Source organism: Rhinatrema bivittatum, chromosome 3 (assembly GCF_901001135.1).
Source record: "Rhinatrema bivittatum chromosome 3, aRhiBiv1.1, whole genome shotgun sequence".
Taxonomy (NCBI): Eukaryota; Metazoa; Chordata; class Amphibia; order Gymnophiona; family Rhinatrematidae; genus Rhinatrema; species Rhinatrema bivittatum.
The window spans coordinates 54158661-54180117 of NC_042617.1; the positions used below are offsets into that span (position 1 = coordinate 54158661).

At 42.3% G+C, this 21457-nt stretch overlaps 1 protein-coding gene across 2 annotated transcripts in view; it reads left to right on the forward strand.

Moving 5' to 3' along the window:
- INTS7 (integrator complex subunit 7) overlaps positions 1-21457 on the forward strand; it is a 110342-nt gene that overhangs the window by 83583 nt on the left and 5302 nt on the right. The window contains exons 15-18 of one of the 2 annotated variants that reach the window (XM_029593249.1): positions 4077-4180; positions 5775-5843; positions 19564-19696; positions 20728-20826. In XM_029593249.1, the coding sequence (XP_029449109.1) occupies positions 4077-4180; positions 5775-5843; positions 19564-19696; positions 20728-20826 (405 nt within the window). The remainder of the gene's footprint in view (positions 1-4076; positions 4181-5774; positions 5844-19563; positions 19697-20727; positions 20827-21457) is intronic. The other variant, XM_029593250.1, reaches the window with a different exon arrangement.

A 21457-nucleotide genomic window follows, 5' to 3' on the forward strand; every position in this document is an offset into this window, starting at 1 on the left:
TGAAAACTTCTGAGCAGGGAAGTATCTAGGGGTGTCCTTTTGGGGTCTTGCTAGCACTGCTGTTTTTGGCCACCTGAGACATAAAAAAAAAAGAAAAGCATAGCTTAAGCAGCATGAGAGCATAAAGATTTGACATACTGGGTCTGATCAAAGGTCCATCAAGCCCAGTATTCTGCTTTATAGTGTGGCCAGTCCAGGTCACAAGCACCTTGCAGGATCCCAAAGGGTAGATAGATTCCATGCCACTTATCCCAAGGATAAGTAGTGGATTTCTGCAACTCTACCTTTACCTTTATAATGCTGTGTGATCTTTTCCATTATTAAGGTGGCATTGTGGTTGGAGAGACGCTACATCGGGAGCTTAGGTGTGAAAGTTGTTAGAGGTCTGGGAACCCTGTAGTGTGGGGAGGCTGAGTCAGGCCGGTGTTTGCTACTGCAGAAAGGCAGCAGCAGCAACTCGACTTGTGGCAGGAAGCCTTGGGGGACACAGTGTGGCTGGTTCAAGATGGTGGCCACTCTGGAGCACAGGAAACAAAAGTCCTGTGTATGGGCTTCCGGGGCAGCATTTCCTAGTAGAGGCTGTACAAAAAGTGTACCAGGGGATTGAGGGTCACTCTAGGAATCCCTGGCTGCTGGAAAGAGGAGTTCTAAGGACAGCCCTGTGGCAGTAACATTGGTTGAGGAGCAGTTGCAGAACTCGGATTGCTCCTCTGTGTAGGCCTTTCAGGACACCTTCTTTTTTCCAGAGATCTGGGAGGGTTGTAGGAGCCCTCCAGTGCTGCCTTTGATGGAGTAGGCCTGTTCTTATGTAGATGGTCGTGGCATGCACTTAGCAGTTCAGGGTGAAGTGGATACCTCTCCGAAGGAACCATTTTCCCCAAGAATTTGTTTTATTAATTCATCATGTGTACTTAATGACATGTAGTACTCCAGGAAAGAAAACTGGACCCTTAGGGAACTTCTCCACTCCTTCTCTTACTTGGGCCATCTTGCCCTAAGAGGGCTAGCAAGGAGATTGCCGATCTGGCATCCCAGTTCGACTCACTCTGGATGTTTTGCTACAGGGCTATCCCCCACTGAAGACTTGAAAGTCGATCCCGAAGCTCACCCTCTAGAGGTGGTGTGGTTTCTGGTGGCCATGGGTCAAGCTGTTCAAGAGAAACTGCCAGCCTTAATTACTCAGGCGCTGGGTATTAACTGTGGGCTGATCCCCCGCCGAAGGATGAGCACCCGATTTTGAGGATTTTCAGGGCCCAGCAAGGACTTTTTTTTGTTTTTATTTTTTTGTTAAAATTTTTATATACCACCTGTAAATTACCTTGACCAAGCATGGATACAATAAAACATAAAATGAAATAAAAATTTGTGCTGATAAACAAAGGGAAAAAATATTACAATAAAGTATAATACTATTCTAATTAAAATAACTCAATCATTCCTTAAAAAAATAACAAAACTAATACAAATAAAATAAGTTACATTATCATAAGGCGATGGTTAATGCCTGTCTGAAAAGCAAGGTTTTAACTGCTTTCTTAAACTTTACAAAATTAACTTCAGCACAGAGATCAATTACTGTAACATGTTCCGCAGCAATGGGGCCTGATAGCTAAAAGAAGAGTCTCTCTAGTAGAGTCGAGACAAATCACAGATGGCGAAAGTAGAGCTACAAACCTTTCTGGGAAGAATGAAGTTTACAGTTACATATATAGTGCATGAAAAGTGGGACTAAAATTTTGTATTTGATGCGATAAATGGTTGGAAGCCAATGTAGGTCTGACAGAATAGGAGTAATATGATCATATCTGAGTCCATAGAAAAATCTAGCCAAGGTGTTTTGAAGCAATTGTAACATTTTAAGCTGATACTTTGGCACTCCTGGCAGTAAAGAATTACAGTAGTCAGCTCTGGATAATACAAAAGCAGGCACCAATGTTTTTAAGTCATGTAATTCTTAATATGGTTCACTGTTATCTGCTCTGGATCTAGTTCTGTAGACTTGCATGTCTGCTCTTGCATTGGTTTCCTCAGGCTCAGGACTAAGAGATCCACTTACCCCTCTTGGCCTGGTGGCTATTGGTAAGCAGTTTGGCCAAGGACATGGATATGGATGCTCCAGAGTGGACAGTGATCATGAAAGATGCAAGTCTCAGTGGTTAGGGAGCCCATTGCCTTGGACAGATGGTGCAGGATCTTTGGAGTATGAGATATCATGGCCTATCAATTGGCTAGCAGCTAGAGCGATCAGGAGGGGCTTAGAGTTTCTTCTGTTAGTGCAGGGGAAAGGGGTGAAAGTGTTCAACAATGCAGTAGCCTACATAATTTATAGGGAGAACTAAGAGTGAGGGAGTCTGCGAAGGTGAAGCTACTGTTCTGGTGGGCAGAGGGTTATCTCTTGATGGACTTAGCGGCACACATTGCCAGAGTGGAGAATGTTCAGGCAGACTTAAGCAGGCAATTTTGGGTACTGCAGAATGGAAATTGTTGAGGAGGCATTTGCATTGATTGATTCAGTTGGAGGGGGGGGTCCTCAGGTGGATTTGATAGTGACAGCTCAGAACTCCATGTCTATGGTTTTTCAGCAGATAAAGGGAACTAGAGTTGGCAGGGATTGATGCACTTCAGGAGTGGCCTCAGAATTGTCTTTCCACATTGGCTGTCGGTGGGCTGGGAGATTTTGAAAGATTCAGACACACCAAGGGATGGTGATTCTCATAGCCTCAGAGTACCCAGGAGGCCATGCTTTGAGGATCTGGCTTGCCTCCTAGCACCAAGACTCTTATGGTTTGATCACATATGGGACTTGTTGCATCAAGGACTAATGGTTTGCAAGTAGCAGGTCTGCTTCAGTCTCGTGGCTTGATTTTTGAGAGGAGTAGGTTTATTTTATTAAAGTATTATATTCCACTTATATTGAAATAACATGCGAAACGGAGAGTAAAGCTTACTCTGAGGAAGTGATTGTGATGCTTCTCCATGCTAGAAAGTGTTCAACTTCTTTAACCTATGTTAGTTTGGGAAGTGTTAAGTTTGGTGTAAGGAAGCTGGATTAGTCTCATTGCAGGCGTTGCTTCCAGACATCCTGACCTTCTTGCAGAAGGGATTACAAAGGAGTCTGGCTCTGAATTCTCTCAGGGTAGTACAAGTGGTGGCTATTTCTTGTTTCTGTGGTACCATTCGAGGTAGGTCCTTGGAATCTCAATTTGATGTGGCTCATTTTCTCTAGGAGGTTAAATATTCGCATCCTCCAGTTAGGGAGCTAGTTGGTACCTTCTTGGAATCTGTTTGCTCTTATGAATATTGAGCACAGGGCTGTTTGAGCCACTTAAGAAGGCAACGTTGAAGGACATTATATTGAAGGCCGATTATCGCTAGATGGATTAGCGGCCGCATACATTTGCAGGTTCCAGAGCGTCTTTGAGAGTGCACTCTACTAGGGCACAGATGTCATCTCTACCTGGATCTCATTACACTCCTCCAGGCATCATCGACTGGATGTGTAGGCTCGAGATGGCGCTGTCTTTGGGGCAAGCGTCCTGCAAACAGGGCTGGTCTGTTAAGGACAATCAGGTTGGTAAAAGTAGGTTTCTTAACTGCTAATTTTCTTTCCTGGAGTTCTAACAGACCAGACCAGTTGCACCCATGGTCCTGTTCTTCTGGTTTTTCATCCAAGTACCATCTGTGTTTGTCTTTTCAGTAGGGGGGGGACTCTGTAGTTTGAAAGGTTCATCAGTGCTGGTTCTTGTTCTGTTTTATTGTTTCCCCTCCTCATGGAGAGGTGTTGCTTTATGAAGCTCATACTGAGAGGCTGCAGGTGGCATAGTGCTATATAAGGCTATTTCCTGCAAAACTTTCATTCTCTGTCTTCATCTGCTGGTAGAGGAGGAAACCCATGCATCTGGACTGGCCTTTTAGGACTTTAGGAAAGAAAATTAGGTAAGAAACCGAATTTTATCATTCTTTGCACATTATGTTCTGAATACTGTAGTGTGAAAGAAACTTGTACCACTGCTGACTCTGGCTGTCTGGATCGGGTAAAAGCAATGATTTCTAAATGTTGGGCTTCTGTGCTGTAGATGAAGCAGTCTATGGAAGAGTTTGAAAGCCTTGCAGCATGTTACGGGGCGTTATATCAGTCGTCTTTTGATGCAGACGCGGCAACTCTGAGGAATGTGGAACTGTATCCTTTTGGTTTCTTATGCACATGGTTGTGCTTTCCTGTGCCTGAAATGGGTCTCCTTGGTTTTAAAAGGCTGAGAGGAATTTATGGAGCATTGCTTTTTGTCCGCAGATCTTGGGGAGTTGAAGGTGGTTTGTCTGGGCTCTGCTTGGGTCATTGACGTAACCAACATATGCACCCTGTAAATCCCAGGGAAGAGCGGTCTTCCCTGGGATTCACAAACTGTGCCACAACACCTGTGGCACAGTTTGTGAATCACTGAATGCAGCCTAGCAGTATGAATGAGATGCTCGTTAAAATGTTTCCATTGTGTTTTTAAACCCGATTTTGCTAAGCAGCTGACGTGGAGGATGTTGCTATGGTCAAGAGGTTGCAGGAGCAATTTTTCGACTGCCCACATTGGGACAATGTCCACCAGTGCTTTTTCCGTAGTCTTTACACTGATTTTCAAAGCAGGAGTACAGGTTCAAGTTTCCTTTGAAACTTGCTGCAGGTATAAAGTACAGGTGGTCACATGCCCCCCCCCCCCCCCCCCCCCCGGGAAGCTGTGAAAATGCTGTTTCTGTGTGTATTTTCCCTCCCTGGGAAAATGTCTAAAGCATGCACTTCTAGTTGCATTGAGGGCGGGCAGTGTTCCAGTAGCTGATTACTGCAGGTAAAATGCTCTTCATCCATAACATTCACTCTGAAAATGGTCTCCTCTATTCTTAAAGACAGAATGGATGACTTTTAAAGGTTTTCTTTCTTTTTTTTTTTTTTTGTCCTGGCCCAGACACAACAGTGATCAAGGGCCCTATAATTTGTGAAACTGAAAATCTGTCAAACCCTTCTGAAACAGCTAACTGTGCTCAGAAAATAAGCCCAATGTATTTGGTATTTGTTCTTTACATCTTTTGCCAGCTGTTTGTTTCAAGGGTTTTGGCGGGGAGGGAGTTGGTAGAGGGCTTGTTCAGGTGTGTGCCTTTTCATTGCTGGCTCAAGGCCAGTTACATGCAGGTATTTCCCTGTCCCGCGGAGGGCTCCCAAACTTATGTTTTGTACCTGAGGTGGCGGAGGGTGAAGTGACTTGCCCAAGATGACAAGGAGCCGCAGTGGGATTTGAACCCTGGCGTCCCTAGTTCTCAGCCTGCTGTTCTAACCAGAAGGCAACATCTGTACTCCGTAACATGCCACATTAATTTACATGAATTCCTTCCTCAAAGCCCCTTGATCTTCTGGGAAATACAAGTGAAATCAGGGCCCAAGGAGCACTAAGTGAGCAGCCGTTCTAAGTCCACTACACGAGCTCCCACTTTATGGTTCTGCACCAGACCTAGCCCTGACTTTCTGGGATGGGCTTCGGCTGGGCCCCTTCGGGAACAATCCCCTTGCTTTGCCTTTTAAAGGCAAAATGTGTGCTGTTAACTGAAGAGAATCTTTTAATGAAGAAAATGGGAAACACAAGACTCGCCTTGACATTTTTTGCTGCAATGGGTGTCCCTGGCACATTAAATGGGGAAAGCTGCGAGGTGATGCGAATCATCACTGACTGCCGGTAGAACAATTCTTTTGTGTGAAAGTTCTGCACAGATATAAAACTTTAATATGCTTTCAGACAACAACAGAGCTGCCTTCTGATTTCACATTCAATTGAAGCCCTTATTTTGGATCCAGACTCTGCAAGGTAAGACTGGAAAACTTACACAACTAAAGCTCTTCTGGTGGGGGGAGGGCGGCAATCTTCACAGGGGTCACTGGGTGAAAGGAAATGTTAGCTGCAGCAGACTGTACTGGAGCAGCGCAGCAGGAGGGGATGTAAAAGAGGGTGAGCATGAAGATGGGGGGGATAGAGAGAGTGTAAAAGAATTGTAAACTTGAGTAAATCTTAATAAAAACATAAGAAAATGCCATACTGGGTCAGACCCCAAGGGTCCATCAAGCCCAGCATCCTGTTTCCAACAGTGGCCAATCCAGGCCATAGGATCCTGGCAAGTACCCAGAAACTAAGTCTATCTCATGCTACTGATACCTCTAATAGAGGTGACTATTTTCTAAGTCAACTTAATTAATAGCAGGCAATGGACTTCTCCTCCAAGAACTTATTCAAACCTTTTTTAAACCCAGCTACACTAACTGCACTAACCACATCCTCTGGCAACAAATTCCAGAGTTTAATTGTGCGTTGAGTGAAAAAGAATTTTCTCTGATTAGTCTTAAATGTGCCACATGCTAACTTCATGGAGTGCCCCCTAGTCTTTCTGCTATCCGAAAGAGTAAATAACCAATTCACATCTACCTGTTCTAGACCTCTCATGATTTTAAACATCTCTATCATATCCCCCCTCAGCTGTCTCTTCTCCAAGCTGAAAAGTCCTAACCTCTTTAGTCTTTCCTCATAGGGGAGCTGTTCCATTCCCCTTATCATTTTGGTAGCCCTTCTCTCTACCTTCTCCATCGCAATTATATCTTTTTTGAGATGCGGCGACCAGAATTGTACACAGTATTCAAGGTGCGGTCTCACCATGGAGCGATACAGAGGCATTATGACATTTTCCGTTTTATTCACCATTCCCTTTCTAATAATTCCCAACATTCTGTTTGCTTTTTTGACTGCCGCAGCACACTGAACTGACGATCTCAATGTGTTATCCACTATGACACCTAGATCTCTTTCTTGGGTTGTAGCACCTAGAATGGAACCCAACATTGTGTAATTATAGCATGGGTTATTTTTCCCTATATGCATCACCTTGCACTTATCCACATTAAATTTCATCTGCCATTTGGATGGCCAATTTGCCAGTCTCACAAGGTCTTCCTGCAATTTATCACAATCTGCTTGTGATTTAACTACTCTGAACAATTTTGTGTCATCTGCAAATTTGATTATCTCACTCGTCGTATTTGTTTCCAGATCATTTATAAATATATTGAAAAGTAAGGGTCTGACTTTGTTCCATTAATTCATGTCTTTCTATATATTCTATAATTTTGATCTTTAGAAAACTTTCAACTGTTTTTCCTGGCACTTAAATCAGGCTAACTGGTCTGTAGCTTCCCGGATCGCCTCTGGAGCCCTTTTTAAATATTGGGGTTACATTAGCCACCCTCCTATCTTCAGGTACAATGGATGATTTTAATGATAGGTTACACATTTTTACTAATAGATCTGGAATTTCATTTTTTAGTTCCTTCAGAACCCTGAGGTGTATACCATCAGGTCCAGGTGATTTACTACTCTTCAGTTTGTCAATCAGGCCTACCACATATTTTAGGTTTACGTTGATATGATTCAGTCCATCTGAATCATAACCCATGAAAACCTTCTCCGGTACGTGTATCTCCCCAACATCCTCTTCAGTAAACACCGAAGCAAAGAAATGGTTTAATCTTTCCGCGATGGCCTTATCTTCTCTAAGTGCCCCTTTAACCCCTCGATCATCTAATGGTCCAACTGACTCCTTCGTAGGCTTTCTGCTTTGGATATTTTTTAAAAGTTTTTACTGTGATTTTTTTCCTCTACGGCCAACTTCTTTTCAAGTTCTCTCTTGGCCTGTCTTATCAATGTCTTACATTTAACTTGCCAACGTTTATGCTTTATCCTATTTTCTTCTGTTGGATCCTTCTTCCAATTTTTGATGAAGATCTTTTAGCTAAAATAGCCTCTTTCACCTCACCTTTTAACCATGCTGGTAATCGTTTTTTGCTTTCCTTCCACCTGTCTTAATGTGTGGAATACATCTGGACTGTGCTTCTAGGATTTTTTTAACAATCTTGCACATTTTTTAACAATCTTGCACATTTTTTACCTTTGTAGCTACTCCTTTCAGTTTTTTTTTATGTTTTTCTCATTTTATCAAAGCTTCCCTTTTTGAAAGTTTAGCACTAGAGCCATGGATTTGCTACTGTCCCCCTTCCAAACATTAATTCAAATTTGATCATACTATGATCACTATTGCCAAGTGGCCCCACCACAGTTACCTTTCTCACCAAATCCTGTGCTCCACTGAGTATTAGATCTAAAATGGCTCCCCCTCTCGTCTATTCTGGAACCAATTGCTCCATAAAACTCATTTATTCCATCCAGGAACTTTATCTCTCTAACATGTCCTGATGTTACATTTCCCCAATCAATATTGGGGTAATTGAAATCTCCCATTATTACCGCACTACCAATTTGGTTAGCTTCCCTAATTTCTCTTAGCATTTCACTGTCCGTCTCACCATCTTGGCCAGGTGGACTGTAGTATATTCCAATCGCTATACTTTTCCCCAGCACACAAGGGATTTCTACCCATAAAAATTTGATTGTGCACTTAGTCTCATGCAGGATGTTTATCCTGTTGGACTCTATGCCATCCCAGACATAAAGCACCACCCCACCTCTCAGATGCTCCTGGGATGTTGTCCGAGGTGACCTCCTTCAACACTTTGTCCTTACCCCCAACTCCTTTCTAGCCCATCTCCACTCCCAACTGCCTCTCAACAGTTTCCACCAGCCGGGCACCGCCCCTGGAGCCGCTGTAGTCTCCCTTTACGTGCAGGGCTCGGAGTGTGAGCCATAGGTACCTGACCTGCTGCACTGTTCCAGTTTTGCAGGAGCTCGGGTGCCGTGCAGCTGAGAGCAGCTTTTCTGGCTCCTTTTCTGCTGCTTTCTCTCATCTTTCTCACAGGAGGGGAGCCCCATAACCTCTGAAGAATCCTTCTGGGCTGTAAAGGCAGATAAGAAATTAAGGAATTTTTGTGCAAATTCTGAGAGGGGGAGGGGGCAGTGTTGAGAGAGGGGGGTGCCCATCCTTTGCCAGCTGCTTCAGGGTTTCCACCCATTCCTTTTCTTGCTCTGGGCCCAGCTACTGAGTTGAAGCGATGGCTTTTGGAATAGAACAGTTGCCAACGATCCATAGCCTCTAACTGCTTCTTGCAGAAAGCACCAAGGATTTATAAGGGAGACTTCATTTTCCAAAGGAAAAAAAAAACTGATCCAAACTTAACTAAGATTTATATCTTCTTCCTGCATATACCATCTTGGACTTTCTTTCCTGTCTTTGGAGCCTTATTTTCTCCACAGACCAACACTAATCCTTTGTACAGAACATTTTCTTTATTTAAAAAAAAAAAAAAGTGTAAAGAAATGAAAAGATAGTGGGGATGGATTTTCCAGCTGCCTGCTTTGCTGCAGAGCTCACAGGTACTTTATATCGCAGGCTTTGCACCAGTTCTCATGGGGAAGGTCCACGCCACTGCCCCCCCCCCCCCCCCCCCCCCTTTGAAAGTTACTGAAGGAAAAAGTACCCGCAGAGAGATTTCCAGTGGCTTTTTTTTTTTTTTCTTTTCCGGCGCAGACTTTTCCCAGCTAAAACTATGCGCATGCCTGTGGCTCCCCCTGACCTAACCCTGCTCCAGGACAGTGCAGGTAAAACGATGCGTGCTGTGGAAATGCAGGCAAGATGGGCAATTTTCAGGCTGGCGATTTCTGCGGGAAAAACGCTTTTTACCCTCTGAGGTTGCTGTGGAAATTGCCGAAGGCCGAAGGCGAAGCAAGATTGAGAAGAGTGGGGAGGCACTGAAAAGTTTGGTTTACTCACTAGCTCTCAGCCAGTTTTAAATATGCTGCACAACTTTCAGCCACTTCTTTGGGAAAATCGTGTCTTTCTTGTCTAATTCTGTTAACAAGACATCATCTGGGCTGGTCTGATGGGAAAGAAAAAACCTTTTGAAGGGGCTGGATGCCTTAGCATAATGTAAGTCAGTGTGGGCCAAATCCGGCCCCTCAAGTTTTTTATTCCGGCCCGCCTATCACTTGGAAAGTGCATTATGTGCGGCCCGCTGTCAGTCAGACTTGCCTGACTGAGTGTCCGACATCATCAAAACCCGAGTTGTCGCCCTTGATGAGGCTGGACACTTGAGCAGGCAGGTTGGAGCAGCGGAGCAATGTATTCAAACACGCGACAGCATGGTTTAATGATGTACTGGTGTGATTGGAGATGCCACGTGTGATGATGCGCTGGCAGGGTTCCCACCCCCTGCTAGCAAGGAGAGACCCCATGTATCGGCTCACTGGCAAGGATCCCACCCCTCCCCATCAAGGAGAATGTGAGTAATATGGGGAGTAAGGGTTGAGACAGGAAGGGAAAGGGGTGAGGATGGTGAGTGACTGAAATGGAAGGGACATGAATGAATGGGAAGGAGAAGGTGAGTGTTGGGAATGAGTGGGAAGAGGTGAGAATAAGAAAGGAGGGGGTGAGTGGGTAAGGGGGAGTGACGGAGGGGACTTGGATGGCTGTAAGTGAGTGAATTACTGAGGGAAATGAAGGGAGTAAATAAAGGGAGGTAATGACTGAGGAACGGAGGGGTGAGTGACTGAGGGAAGGGTGAGAGTGAAGCAAGGGGAAAGGGTGAGCGTGTTCTGACAGGGAAGGTAAGCGGATTGAGCGAGAGGGTGAGTGATGGAGGGGTGAATGACTTGAAGGGGTAAAGGAGAAAGAACGTAGAGGGGAGTGAGAAGAAGAAGATAAAAGGGTGCATGGGTGTATGTGTGTGTGTAAATGAGAGAGAAAGGAGGATGTTGTACCCTCCTCTCCTTCCTCTAATCCAAGTCTACTTTGGCAGGGTGACTGTAAATGTTTCCAGAAATGGAGAGGGGGTGATTTTGATTTTTCTTATATCCTTATTAGTTTTAATTTATTGCTTGTTTGATATGTCTGCTTTTTTTGAAATATTTGATTGTTTTGCAAATTGTTTAAAGATTTTTTTTATCCTTATTCTTCTTAATTAGGTGGTGGTTTATTTGTCAACTGTTTTGAAACATTCTGTTTATTAGTATGGTTTCTTCACTGTTATGATTGATTTAGGTTTCTTTGTATTGAGGAATGGTGATATTTCTGTGTTTGCGTTATTGCGCTGCATATGAGTCTGGCTTTTAGTAGTGTCTGCACCTTACTGTTTATACTTTATGGCCTCTCTGTTTTTATTTGGTGCGGGTCTGCATTCGTGACTGGGGTGAGCTAGCTGGGAAAATGCCTTGAACCTGTTGGGTTGAAGGTTTTTCTGATTTTGAGAAAAGCTGAGACCCATGATCGAAGGGGCTCCTTGGATGCTAAAAATAATGGGGCTTAAGCCTGCTGAATACTGAAATGCCTGCAGCAGGTGCTGAGGGTTTGATTGCCGTGTCAAGGAGCTCCAAGGGGAGACACCCCCCCCCCCCCCCCCGGCTCTTGTTGTGCTCAATAACTTGAATTGTAGTCCCGTCCAAAACATTTTGCTCACCCCTGCTGTAGGTGATCCTTACAGGGATGTGTGTGGTGTGGGTATTTTTTATTTAAAGCTTTGCAGGTTTGTTACATATCTTATCAATGTGGAGACACTGGCGATGTGGTGCGCCGTGCTGATGTTTGTCTACAGTTCTAGGGTACCGGATAACACAGACCTGTGTGCTTCTCATTCCAACCCTTTTGCCCTGCTCCCTTCATGGTCTGGCACACTCCTTTCAAACGATCCACAGGCTGTAGGCATGAGGAAGCATGTTCTAGAAAACCCACACACCTTCACTAAGAGTATCTGGGTAATTTACAAGTGGTACAGTTCACTAGACAGCATCACTCGCTTTGATCTGATTTGCTGTAGATGGTGTATTTACAAGGTATATTTACAGGAAAAAGTGAAATTGTGCTACAGAGAAAAAAGTGAATGCCAGATTGCATTATTGTAAAATTATACCAACACTGCCATGAAACCGAAAGTAGTTAGAGGTCTCAAACTAGTTCCTTAGTCATAGTTGTGGAATTTTTTCTTACTCTGTCCCTCAGCAGGAGTCTGGGAAGTGCAGTGAACATCAGCTTGGTTCTTTACCTTGTCCCAAAGTGCAAATCCATGATCACCAGCTCCTCCAGCGAGGGGAACTTGACCAACCTGTGCAAACTTTGAAAACCACTTTAGTTATGCATGTTTACTGTGTGATCCCCACCAGACAATTGTTCTGGAAGAAGCTGAATACAAAACAGAGAGGCCTAAATAAGTCATCATCCTAAAAACATAAACATACAGAAACAAATGTCCAAATGAGCTTATCCATGTATAGAAGAAAACCCAGTGTTCCTGCCTTGGGAGCCCAGGCTTCCAGCATCTTGCAGTAACAAATGGCATCCTGTTGAATCGGCAGAGTTTGTTCTTGAGTTCATGGAGACAATCTGCTCAACTGTCTTCCACATCCAGAAATTGCAATGTTTCAGCAGCCTCTGTCTAGACTGGCCAGTCCGCTCACTCCCAGGTACGAGGAAAGCTTTCTCCAAAAGTGCATGCTCTCTGTGGATTCAAACCACTGGGTGATGTGTGACCTGTTACATGCTGCAGGCAGAGGGCCAGCTCATTTTTTTTCTCAGATTTTTCTTTCACAACTGACTGAGGAACCTGGGTCTACTCTTTTAGGACAAGAAATGCAGAAACTAGGCTACAAGTCTGTTTACACAATTATGAAGTAACCCATCTGCAGCTTCTGGAAGGAAAAGAAAATTGCATAAAAAGGTGTAAGCAAAAACATATATACAAAAAGCACTGAAGGCTGTTTGCCCAGTCCTTAAATCTAACATTTATGGGAACCACTCTGCTGTGTACTTTTTACTTGCTTGCACATGGCTTTGTATAATTTTCTTCCTCCCAAAAGTTGCAGGAAATTGAATGCTTGGAACCAGAAAATGCACAATTTTAGAATTGGGCAAACATGTATTTATTTATTTAAAAATGTTTATATGCCGCTTTTACAATATAAAAATTAATCAAACTGGTTTTCATACAAAACATACATAATAATAAATATAACATCTCAAACAATATATTGTAAAAATTAAAATACTACAAAAGCATGTGAAAAAAAATAAAAAATTACTAAAAATTGAAAATAAAATCTAATCTAGAATTCAGCGCCAAACCACATACGTATATTTAAGTAGAGTTGTTGGGTTGGTGAAGGAAGTTAAACGTCGAAGGTGATTAAGTGTGTTCTGATGTAGGAATATTAAAGGCTAGTTGAAATGAGTATGTTTTTTAATGATTTCTTGAATTGTTGCGAATTTGAAATTTGTCGAAGAAAATTTGGCAGAGAATTCCAAATGAATGGACCAGCAACAGAGAAGGCTCTCTTTCGTGTAATGTCCAGCCTTGCAAGACAGACTGAGGGAATATCCAATAAATTTTGGGTTAAAGATCTTAGGTATTGTGTTGGTTTATAGATTCGAAGGATGAAGCATAACCAAGTTGAAGATGGGTTGTATATAAATGAGTGAATTATGGACAATGTTTTTTATATTGGATCCTGAATTTTATGGGAAGCCAATGAAGAGAACAGAGTATTGGAGATATATGGTTTCTTAAAGAGGTACCGGATAATATACCAGCAGCATTCTGGACTTAATTGCAGGGGACGAATAGCCGAGTCTGGTAAACCTAGATAGAGTGCGTTACAGTAATCGAGTCCTGAAAAAACAAGGGATTGAAAACCTGTATGAAAATCTTGATGAAAAAGCAGGGAACGAAGACGTTTTAATAGATGTAGCTTGAAAAATGATTTTTTTGTTACAGCAGAGATGTGTTGTGACAGTGAGAGATCAGAGTTTATCAGTATTCCTAGGTTGCATGCTTGATTTAGAATAGGAATGGATAAGCCATTTATTGAAAGATGAGAGGGAGGACCAGTTGTGGGGTTAGAAATAGATGTTAGGTAGACAATTTCTGTTTTGTAAGGGTTTAGTTTTAGGCGGTTATGCGATAGTCAGGCGTTGATCGTATTTATACATAGAGTAACCAAAGAGAGGGTAGAGGACCATGAGGTATTATAAGGAACCAAAAACTGAATGTCGTCAGCGTATATTTTAAATTGAATGTTTAAAGAGGAAAGAATATGATAGAGTGGAAGCAGGTAAATGTTAGAAAGAATAGGAGGACGAGAAGATCCTTGTGGAACACCAGAAGAAATCATATAACAATCAGATGAATGGTTATCAATATTAATTTGTTGCGTACAGTCTGATAGATAAGATGAGAACCAATTTAAAACTGTCGCAGAGATGCATATGAAGTGTAAACCTGAAACAAGAATATGATGATCAAGGGTGTCGAAAGTAGCGGAAATGTCTAAGGAAAACTGTAATGAAATCTGTATTAGAATCAAAGCCTCGTAATATTGAATCAAAGGAAGAAAGAAGTAACGTTTCCGTTGAATGACCTTTACGGAAACCATGTTGGCCAGGGCGAAGAATGTCATGTTCAGTGATGAAGTCTGAAAGTTGAGATAATACTACAGATTCAATGAGTTTGGCTAAAGATGAAAGCAATGAAATTAGTCTAAGATTGTTAGAATCTAATGGATCTTTCATTTTGTTTTTTATTATTGGGAGAATTGAAGTTTGTTTTAGACTATCTGGAAACAAGCCTGACTCAAGAGATTGGTTTACCAGTGCACACAGAAAGTTGCAGGTGAGGGACCCCATGGATTTGAAAAGAGAACCAGAGCACAGATTCAGTGGAGAGTCAGAAATATTTTGCTTCTGCATCACGGATAGTATAGTTGATGCAGATACCGGAGAGAATTCTGATCAATTACGATCGGGGAGGGGGGGGCTACCGAAAGTAGGGTAGATGTGTGAATTCCTTGGATATATTATCGACTTTGCTTTTAAAATGAATAGCAATCTTGTTACAGGTAAGAGCGTCATATATAGTAGAATTTCTGGTGTCCAAAGTGGTTAGTGACTTAACAATATTAAAAAGTGCATTTGGATTTCCGTTAGCAAGTGAAATTTTGCTAGCATAATGGTTTTTTTGGCTGTGTTCAATTCTTTATTGTATTGACATAAAGTACGAAAATATGTATTTTTTTGCATCTGAAGCTTTTTGCGTCGCCAGTTACGTTTTTTGTCTCAACAGGGTTTTAAAGGAATGAAGGGATTTAGTGTACCAAGGAGCGTTAGGCTTCTCTTTGTGTGAAAAATGTTTTAAAGGAGCTATTGAATCTAATGTTGTAGTGATAGTTGTATTCCCTACTGTGACTGTGTCATTGGTATTGGAGGCCAGGGATGAGGGCATTTTCGGAATAAGAATCAAAAGAATATGAAGACACAAATTTTTGTTTCAATACTGTAGTATTACATTTTGAGTTTAAAATAGTTTTTGTTAAATTTAGAGCGAAACAGATGAGGTAATGATCTGACCAAGGGATTGGGTTAATAAGTGTTTTCTCTGGGCATAGGAGATGCAAAGGAAGGGTTGAAAAAAGCAAGATCTAGAGTGTGCCCACGAGTATGGATAGGGGCTTGAATCAACTGTTCCCAACCAAGGCCAGTCATGGCATCCAAAAAGGAGGTCACAATTGGGGATGGTGGAATAGAGTTAATATGCAAGTTGAAATCACCAACTAATATGGTTTTTGATAAGTCTATCGGTAAGGAGGAAAGTATTTCTAGAAAAGTAGATAAGTCTGAGTAAAAGACCAGGCGGGCAATATATAATACAGATGTTTAAAACAGTGGTAGTTAGAAGTAGAAGTTTATATGAAGCCGGAGTTGGAAGTTGTTTTTTTATTGGACAAAAGGATGATTTTATAATGGCTAATAGGCCGCCGCCTCCTCTATGGTTTGGACGAGGTTCAAAGAGGATTGTATATCCCTCAGGGCATAAATTATTTGTAGTAACAATATCTGAGTCTGTTAGCCAGGATTCAGTGATTAAGAAGAAATCGGGGTTGTTAGTATGTATCAAGTCCGATATGACCAGAATTTTCTTCCTCACTGATTGAGCATTACAAAATATGAATAACACCGTTGATAAAGTTATAGTGGTAATTTAAAGTAGGTATAATAGACACCAATTAGTTCTGGTGCAAGGATTTAGATTTAGAAGAGTAGCGGTATTTTTTTGAACAGGAGGCAAGTGAACCATATTTACCATTTCCAGATATAATTGGAATTTCCATGATAAAAAGCCAGAAATAAGAAAATGGACAAAGATCGGGACTTCAGGAGGGAATGAAGGGGCGAACAAAGGGGTAAATTTCAGTCATTTAAATGGTTCACATTTTAAATCTGAATATAATCTGCTTTGAAGTGCCTGAAAAGCGGAATATAAATCAAATGAATAATAAGCCATATTTATATTCTTGGTTCCTATATTTTGTTGCACTTTTGCAATCATGGTCGATCTATCCATAGCGCTAGTGACTGAGCAGACTTTTGGGGCTGGCATCCTGTACAAGGTAATTGCTGCTTCGTGTTCTCCGTGCTGCCATATGCAAGAGAAGTTGCTGCTTCCAATATCCCAACCTCCCTTCCAGTTGATGTAGTCACAAATGTACGTGGCCTGTTCCTCCTTGCATCTTAATGACTTGTAAGTTCAGTGCATATCCTTAACACCTTAAGTGAGTGGGTTTGAGTTGTAACTCCCTGCAACTTGTCTGACAGTTCTGCTTATGCGAATACCTCTTAATATGCAGGATATCCATAATCCTGGTATATTTGATAGAATCTTGATGCTTCGTGGCTTCTGACTTCTTAGAATTTGCTAAAAGTAAAATCTTACTAACTCTGCTATAAGATGTTTCCATTTTACTTTTAGTGTCCCCCCGCCCCCTTTCTTGTGCAGATGGCATAGACCTTGTATGTGTCTGCAGAAGTGACCCTGCTTAACTGTAGAATGGTTCATAGCTTCTGTTATCTGCAGCTCCTCTTATCTAAGAGGGATTATATTTAGGTTATTCTCAAATCTGTTCACTCCAGGACTCTCTGCTTACAGAGCTGAGTGTCTCTCTTCATAGACCTCCTCATGTCCCATGTGATCACTGGAATAAATCCTGAGTGAGGGATCCTCGGTGGTTTCCTTCCATACTTCATGAAAGTACCTTGGCTTGCAACTGCTGTTGGGGGTTCTCCATACTCCTGACAGCAGAGGTTATTTGCTGCTCTTCTGAGTCTTATTTGGGCTCTCCTGAGAAATGCTCCCCCCCCCTCCCCATGCTAGTCTGGTTTTCAAGATATCCACAGTGAATAGGCAGATGAAAGCAATCTCATGCATATCCTGAAAACCAGACTAGCACTTGGGGGCACTTCAGGACCAGCTTTTGAAGTCTTGGTTACTTTAGGAGTGTAGCAGTATTCCTTTCTGTACTCCAATCCCTTTGTAGATTTCTTTTCAGAAGCTTTGACAGCAGGGTCTTCCTTCTATGACTTCCTTTTAGAAACTGTGCGGGGGGGGGGGGAGGGGGAAAACCAGGAACCTCTGTCTGAGGAGGTGGTCCACCTGGGTCAGGATCCTGAGGGTGCAGACTATTTTTTCCCCTCAATTTGTGCTCCTTCTCCATAAGGTTTATCTAGCTGGGAATGCCATGGGATGTAGCCTTTCCTAGCTCGGGGAGACACAAGATCCATTTTTTATTAAGCTCAAGCGGACATGTGCGAGTTTGTCTTCCAGGGTTCAGAGAATCCTAGGTCAGGCTTCCCAGTCTGTGGATACGAACAAACCCTTGGGAGACCTGAATGATAGAGAGCCTCTAGTGGAGGACCTTCCGGGAGGCATTCTTCCCCAAACATCTGGATTCGGGTGAGGAGCAGGAACAAGCCCAGACAGTGGAAGCTAACGTAGAGAAGATAAGGCCATCACGGAAGGATTAAATGATTTCTTTGCTTCGGTGTTTACTGAAGAGGATGTTGGGGAGGTACCCGTAATGGAGAGGGTTTTCATGGGTAATGATTCAGATGGACTGAATCAAATCACAGTGAACCTAGAAGATGTGGTAGGCCTGATTGACAAACTGAAGAGTAGTAAATCACCTGGACTGGATGGTATACACCCCAGAGTTCTGAAGAAACTAAAAAATGAAATTTCAGACCTAACTGTTTGCCTAAAATCCTTATAAGGTATCCTTCTGATCCCATAAATTAATGTTCATAAACAACACTCACATGCATTTTGTAGCTTATGCTGGTTTTCTCCTGTTCTGGGAGGCATTTTGCAGGGGGTTTACGCCTGCATCTGTCTCAATGCTTTGCTTTATCCTCTTCTGCAGAGTTGATCTCTCGTCCACATCTGCCTGGCACTGAGGTTCCAAAGCCCCGATGAGCCTCTCTTGTTCACACAGGCGCACACTTTGATCAGAAATGGTTTTTGTACTTTTTCCTTTTCCTTTCGTCCAAGAGCTTGTTTACAGTAGTATGATCTGATCTGATCTGTAAGTGTTGGTCTGATGCTACCTTTCCCTGTGGAAGAGATGGTGACCTCTTTCACAGCCCTATAACCTTGATTAGAGGGTGAGCCTTTCTGTTCAGATTCCTTGCTAGTAAGTTAGTTATGAGCTTCAGATCAGTATGGTTTTAGCTCAGGAATATTTCCAAACTCTGATTAGGAAAATCCTCCACTAGATGCCCTTGCTGATGTTCCTGAGTTGTGCTTTCAGTGCCTTGTATCGTACAACTTATGTCCCAACTAAGCCCATTTAGTAACTGGATGTTTTCTTTCAGGTCTTCTAGATTTTTGCATATAAATATTGCATCGTGCGAATCTCCATCAATGCAAATCATAAAAAGTACTTTGGGGAGCAAAAACAAAAAAAATAATTTTTCTATAACTTTTTGAAAAAGTGTTTTTATGTGTCAACACAACACAGCGACCTCTATTCCAGGAATTGCAATGTCACACCTGTCGCTTAGGTGGCCCAGGAAGTTATTGTTTGTGCATTTTTATTTTGTATGTTTTTCGTACTCGGCTGAGATTTGCAGATCAGTGGAATAGACATTTGTATAAATAAATGGACATTGTGGCATGAATAGTTAACAGCTGGAGCTGGGCTACAAATAAAGCAGAGTTCAAAATTCTACAGCTGTAAGCTTGGGAAGTGTTTCTGGCGTGGTCTCTGAGTTGGAGCACAATTTTTGCAGGTAAAGCACTACCCAGTGCAAGGTTATTGCATCTTGGGAGAGCCAGCTCCAGCAAATGGTTACTCAATTATTTACTGTCAACCATTACCCTCCCTTTGTCTATGACAGCAGAATAATGGATATAACGTTTGTCCCTAGTTTCCCACCTACAAAGGGATCATAAAACATTGCAGCCTGACATTGTTCTTGCAGTCTTTTATTTAATATGCATCAGATCTGTCTCATCTCTATTGAGAGGGATAATTTTGAAGGAAGTATTTGTGCAGTAACCCATCAGAGCTGTATCACTGTCTAGTGTGTATAACTATCTTAAAACCAGGCCATGGAGAATGGGGAGATGGTTTGGTTTACCTGGATTCGTGGTATAAATGCACTATACACATTTTTCAAACTTCAATAATGGTTCAAAGTAGATTGAATTTCTCTGTCACAAAAATTGTAAATGGCAGTTCTGACAGAGTTAATGAGTATTGACTTCTGTTTCTCCAGTTTCCAGGAGTACAGTTTCACTGGAGCAGCCCCTGCAGACAGCGAGTACGAACGAAAAATGATGTCTGTGTTTAATCATGTGCTAGAGGAAGTGCAGTCTCTCAGCAGGAAATACCCACCTGTTTCTTACATGGTAAGTAATAGGAGGAGCCTCCCTGGCCGTCAGATGATTATAGTCGCAGTGTGGTACTGCATCTCTTGTGGCAGTTGACTTCGCACTGTGAAGCATACATGACAGACAAGGCAATGTTTTTAGGAGCATGCATTGTGAAGTTGATTCATGCCCACAGATATCCACTGTTTTATAAAGGAGTGCTTCTGTAGTGCCCATGTCCTGCTGTAGATTTATTTATTTATTTATTTATTTAACATTTTTATATACCGGGATTCATGCAAAATTTGCATCCTGGGAGAGCCAGATGGAAGCACAGTGTGATCAGTAGTCAAATATTGCCTCTGCCGTTATTTTAAATATATCCTGTTGCTTGTGTGGAGTATGTCCAGTTAAATGGTTTGGTGTGCACCGTGCATAACTGTGTTTTATATGCTGGAGGAAGAGCTAGGAGCCTGAGCATGTAGCAGCCTGTATCCTTGGCAGTGTTAGCATAAGCAGAGTGCCGCTGTGAAAGATTATCCATCCTATATCTGTAGCCTCTACTGTAGCGAGCAGCACGTTGTCTGCAAGAAGCTGCTTTGCGTGAAACTCTACAGTTCCACATCACTTGTGCTTTGCTCTTGTGCCGGATTGTGTTTCTCTGCTGCTTTTCCCCGCCAAGAGTAATGTTTCCTTTATCAGAACTGGCCATCGAAGAATACCCATTCAGTAACTGTTAATCAACTTTAAGGCATCTAGAGTTCCTCGCAGTGTGCAGAGATTCCCAGTGTGCTTTACAGAGGCTGGGTAATGTGCACATTCCTTTAAAAGAAAAAGATGGTTTTGTACCTCTGCTAACATGCAGTATTTCAGCTTTAACCCTCATGTTTTGAATTCCTTTGCTGACTTAATTAGAAGTATGTGTTGGAGCGCTGTGAGCGAAGGTCCGTTTGTCCTGCAGTAAGAGAAACTGCAGCTAATGTAACCTTGTATTTACTCCCTGATGCTGAAATTGGGAGAATTGTTTTCTATTGATTGTTTTCTTCAATCTGTTTGATTTGTTCTTTCAGCATACAGCTTGCCTGTGTAATGCGGTCATCGCCTTGTTAAAAGTTCCCCTCTCATTTCAGCGGTATTTTTTCCAGAAACTGCAGTCAACTAGCATCAAGGTATGTTACAGTGAGACTGGGAATTCTGTTATCCAGATAAGTTGGAATGTAAACTCACAGTGGAATAAGACTTTTATATATTTTAGGACAAAATAAATCCAGCAACTAAGAGAATCCAGGTGATCGTGTCAATAATGCAACGATTAAAATCTTAGTTTTTTATTAATTTAAAAGTGATTCTACATGCTGGCTCAGCGGTAGTGCTGCCCACTGCCGTGCAGGTTTGATTTCCAGGTCAGGTGTTCTACTCCTTGTGCTAGCCAAGGGTAGGGATACTGCAGAGGAAGTGTGCGCAACCTCTGGGAAGGGGGGAGTGCCACTCATCTGAAACACCCAGTGGCAGGACTCGGGCCCCCATGGTCACAGGATTCTGAAGGGAGTTCCTGTTCATACCCCAGATCAGTTCAGACAAACAGGTTTTGCATCCCTACCAGTAGATGGAGGCAGAGAACACTAAAGCTTTTCAGGCACTGCTACTTACTTACGGAGTGTGCCACCTGCAATCCCTCTGTATTTTTCTGTCTCCAGCAGATGGTAGAGGTGCAAACCAAGTCTAGTTTAATCTCGCTTTCTTTTTGTTTTTTAGAGTTAGTTTTAGGTAAAGAAGAATAGAAGAGCTCCTTGAGGTGCT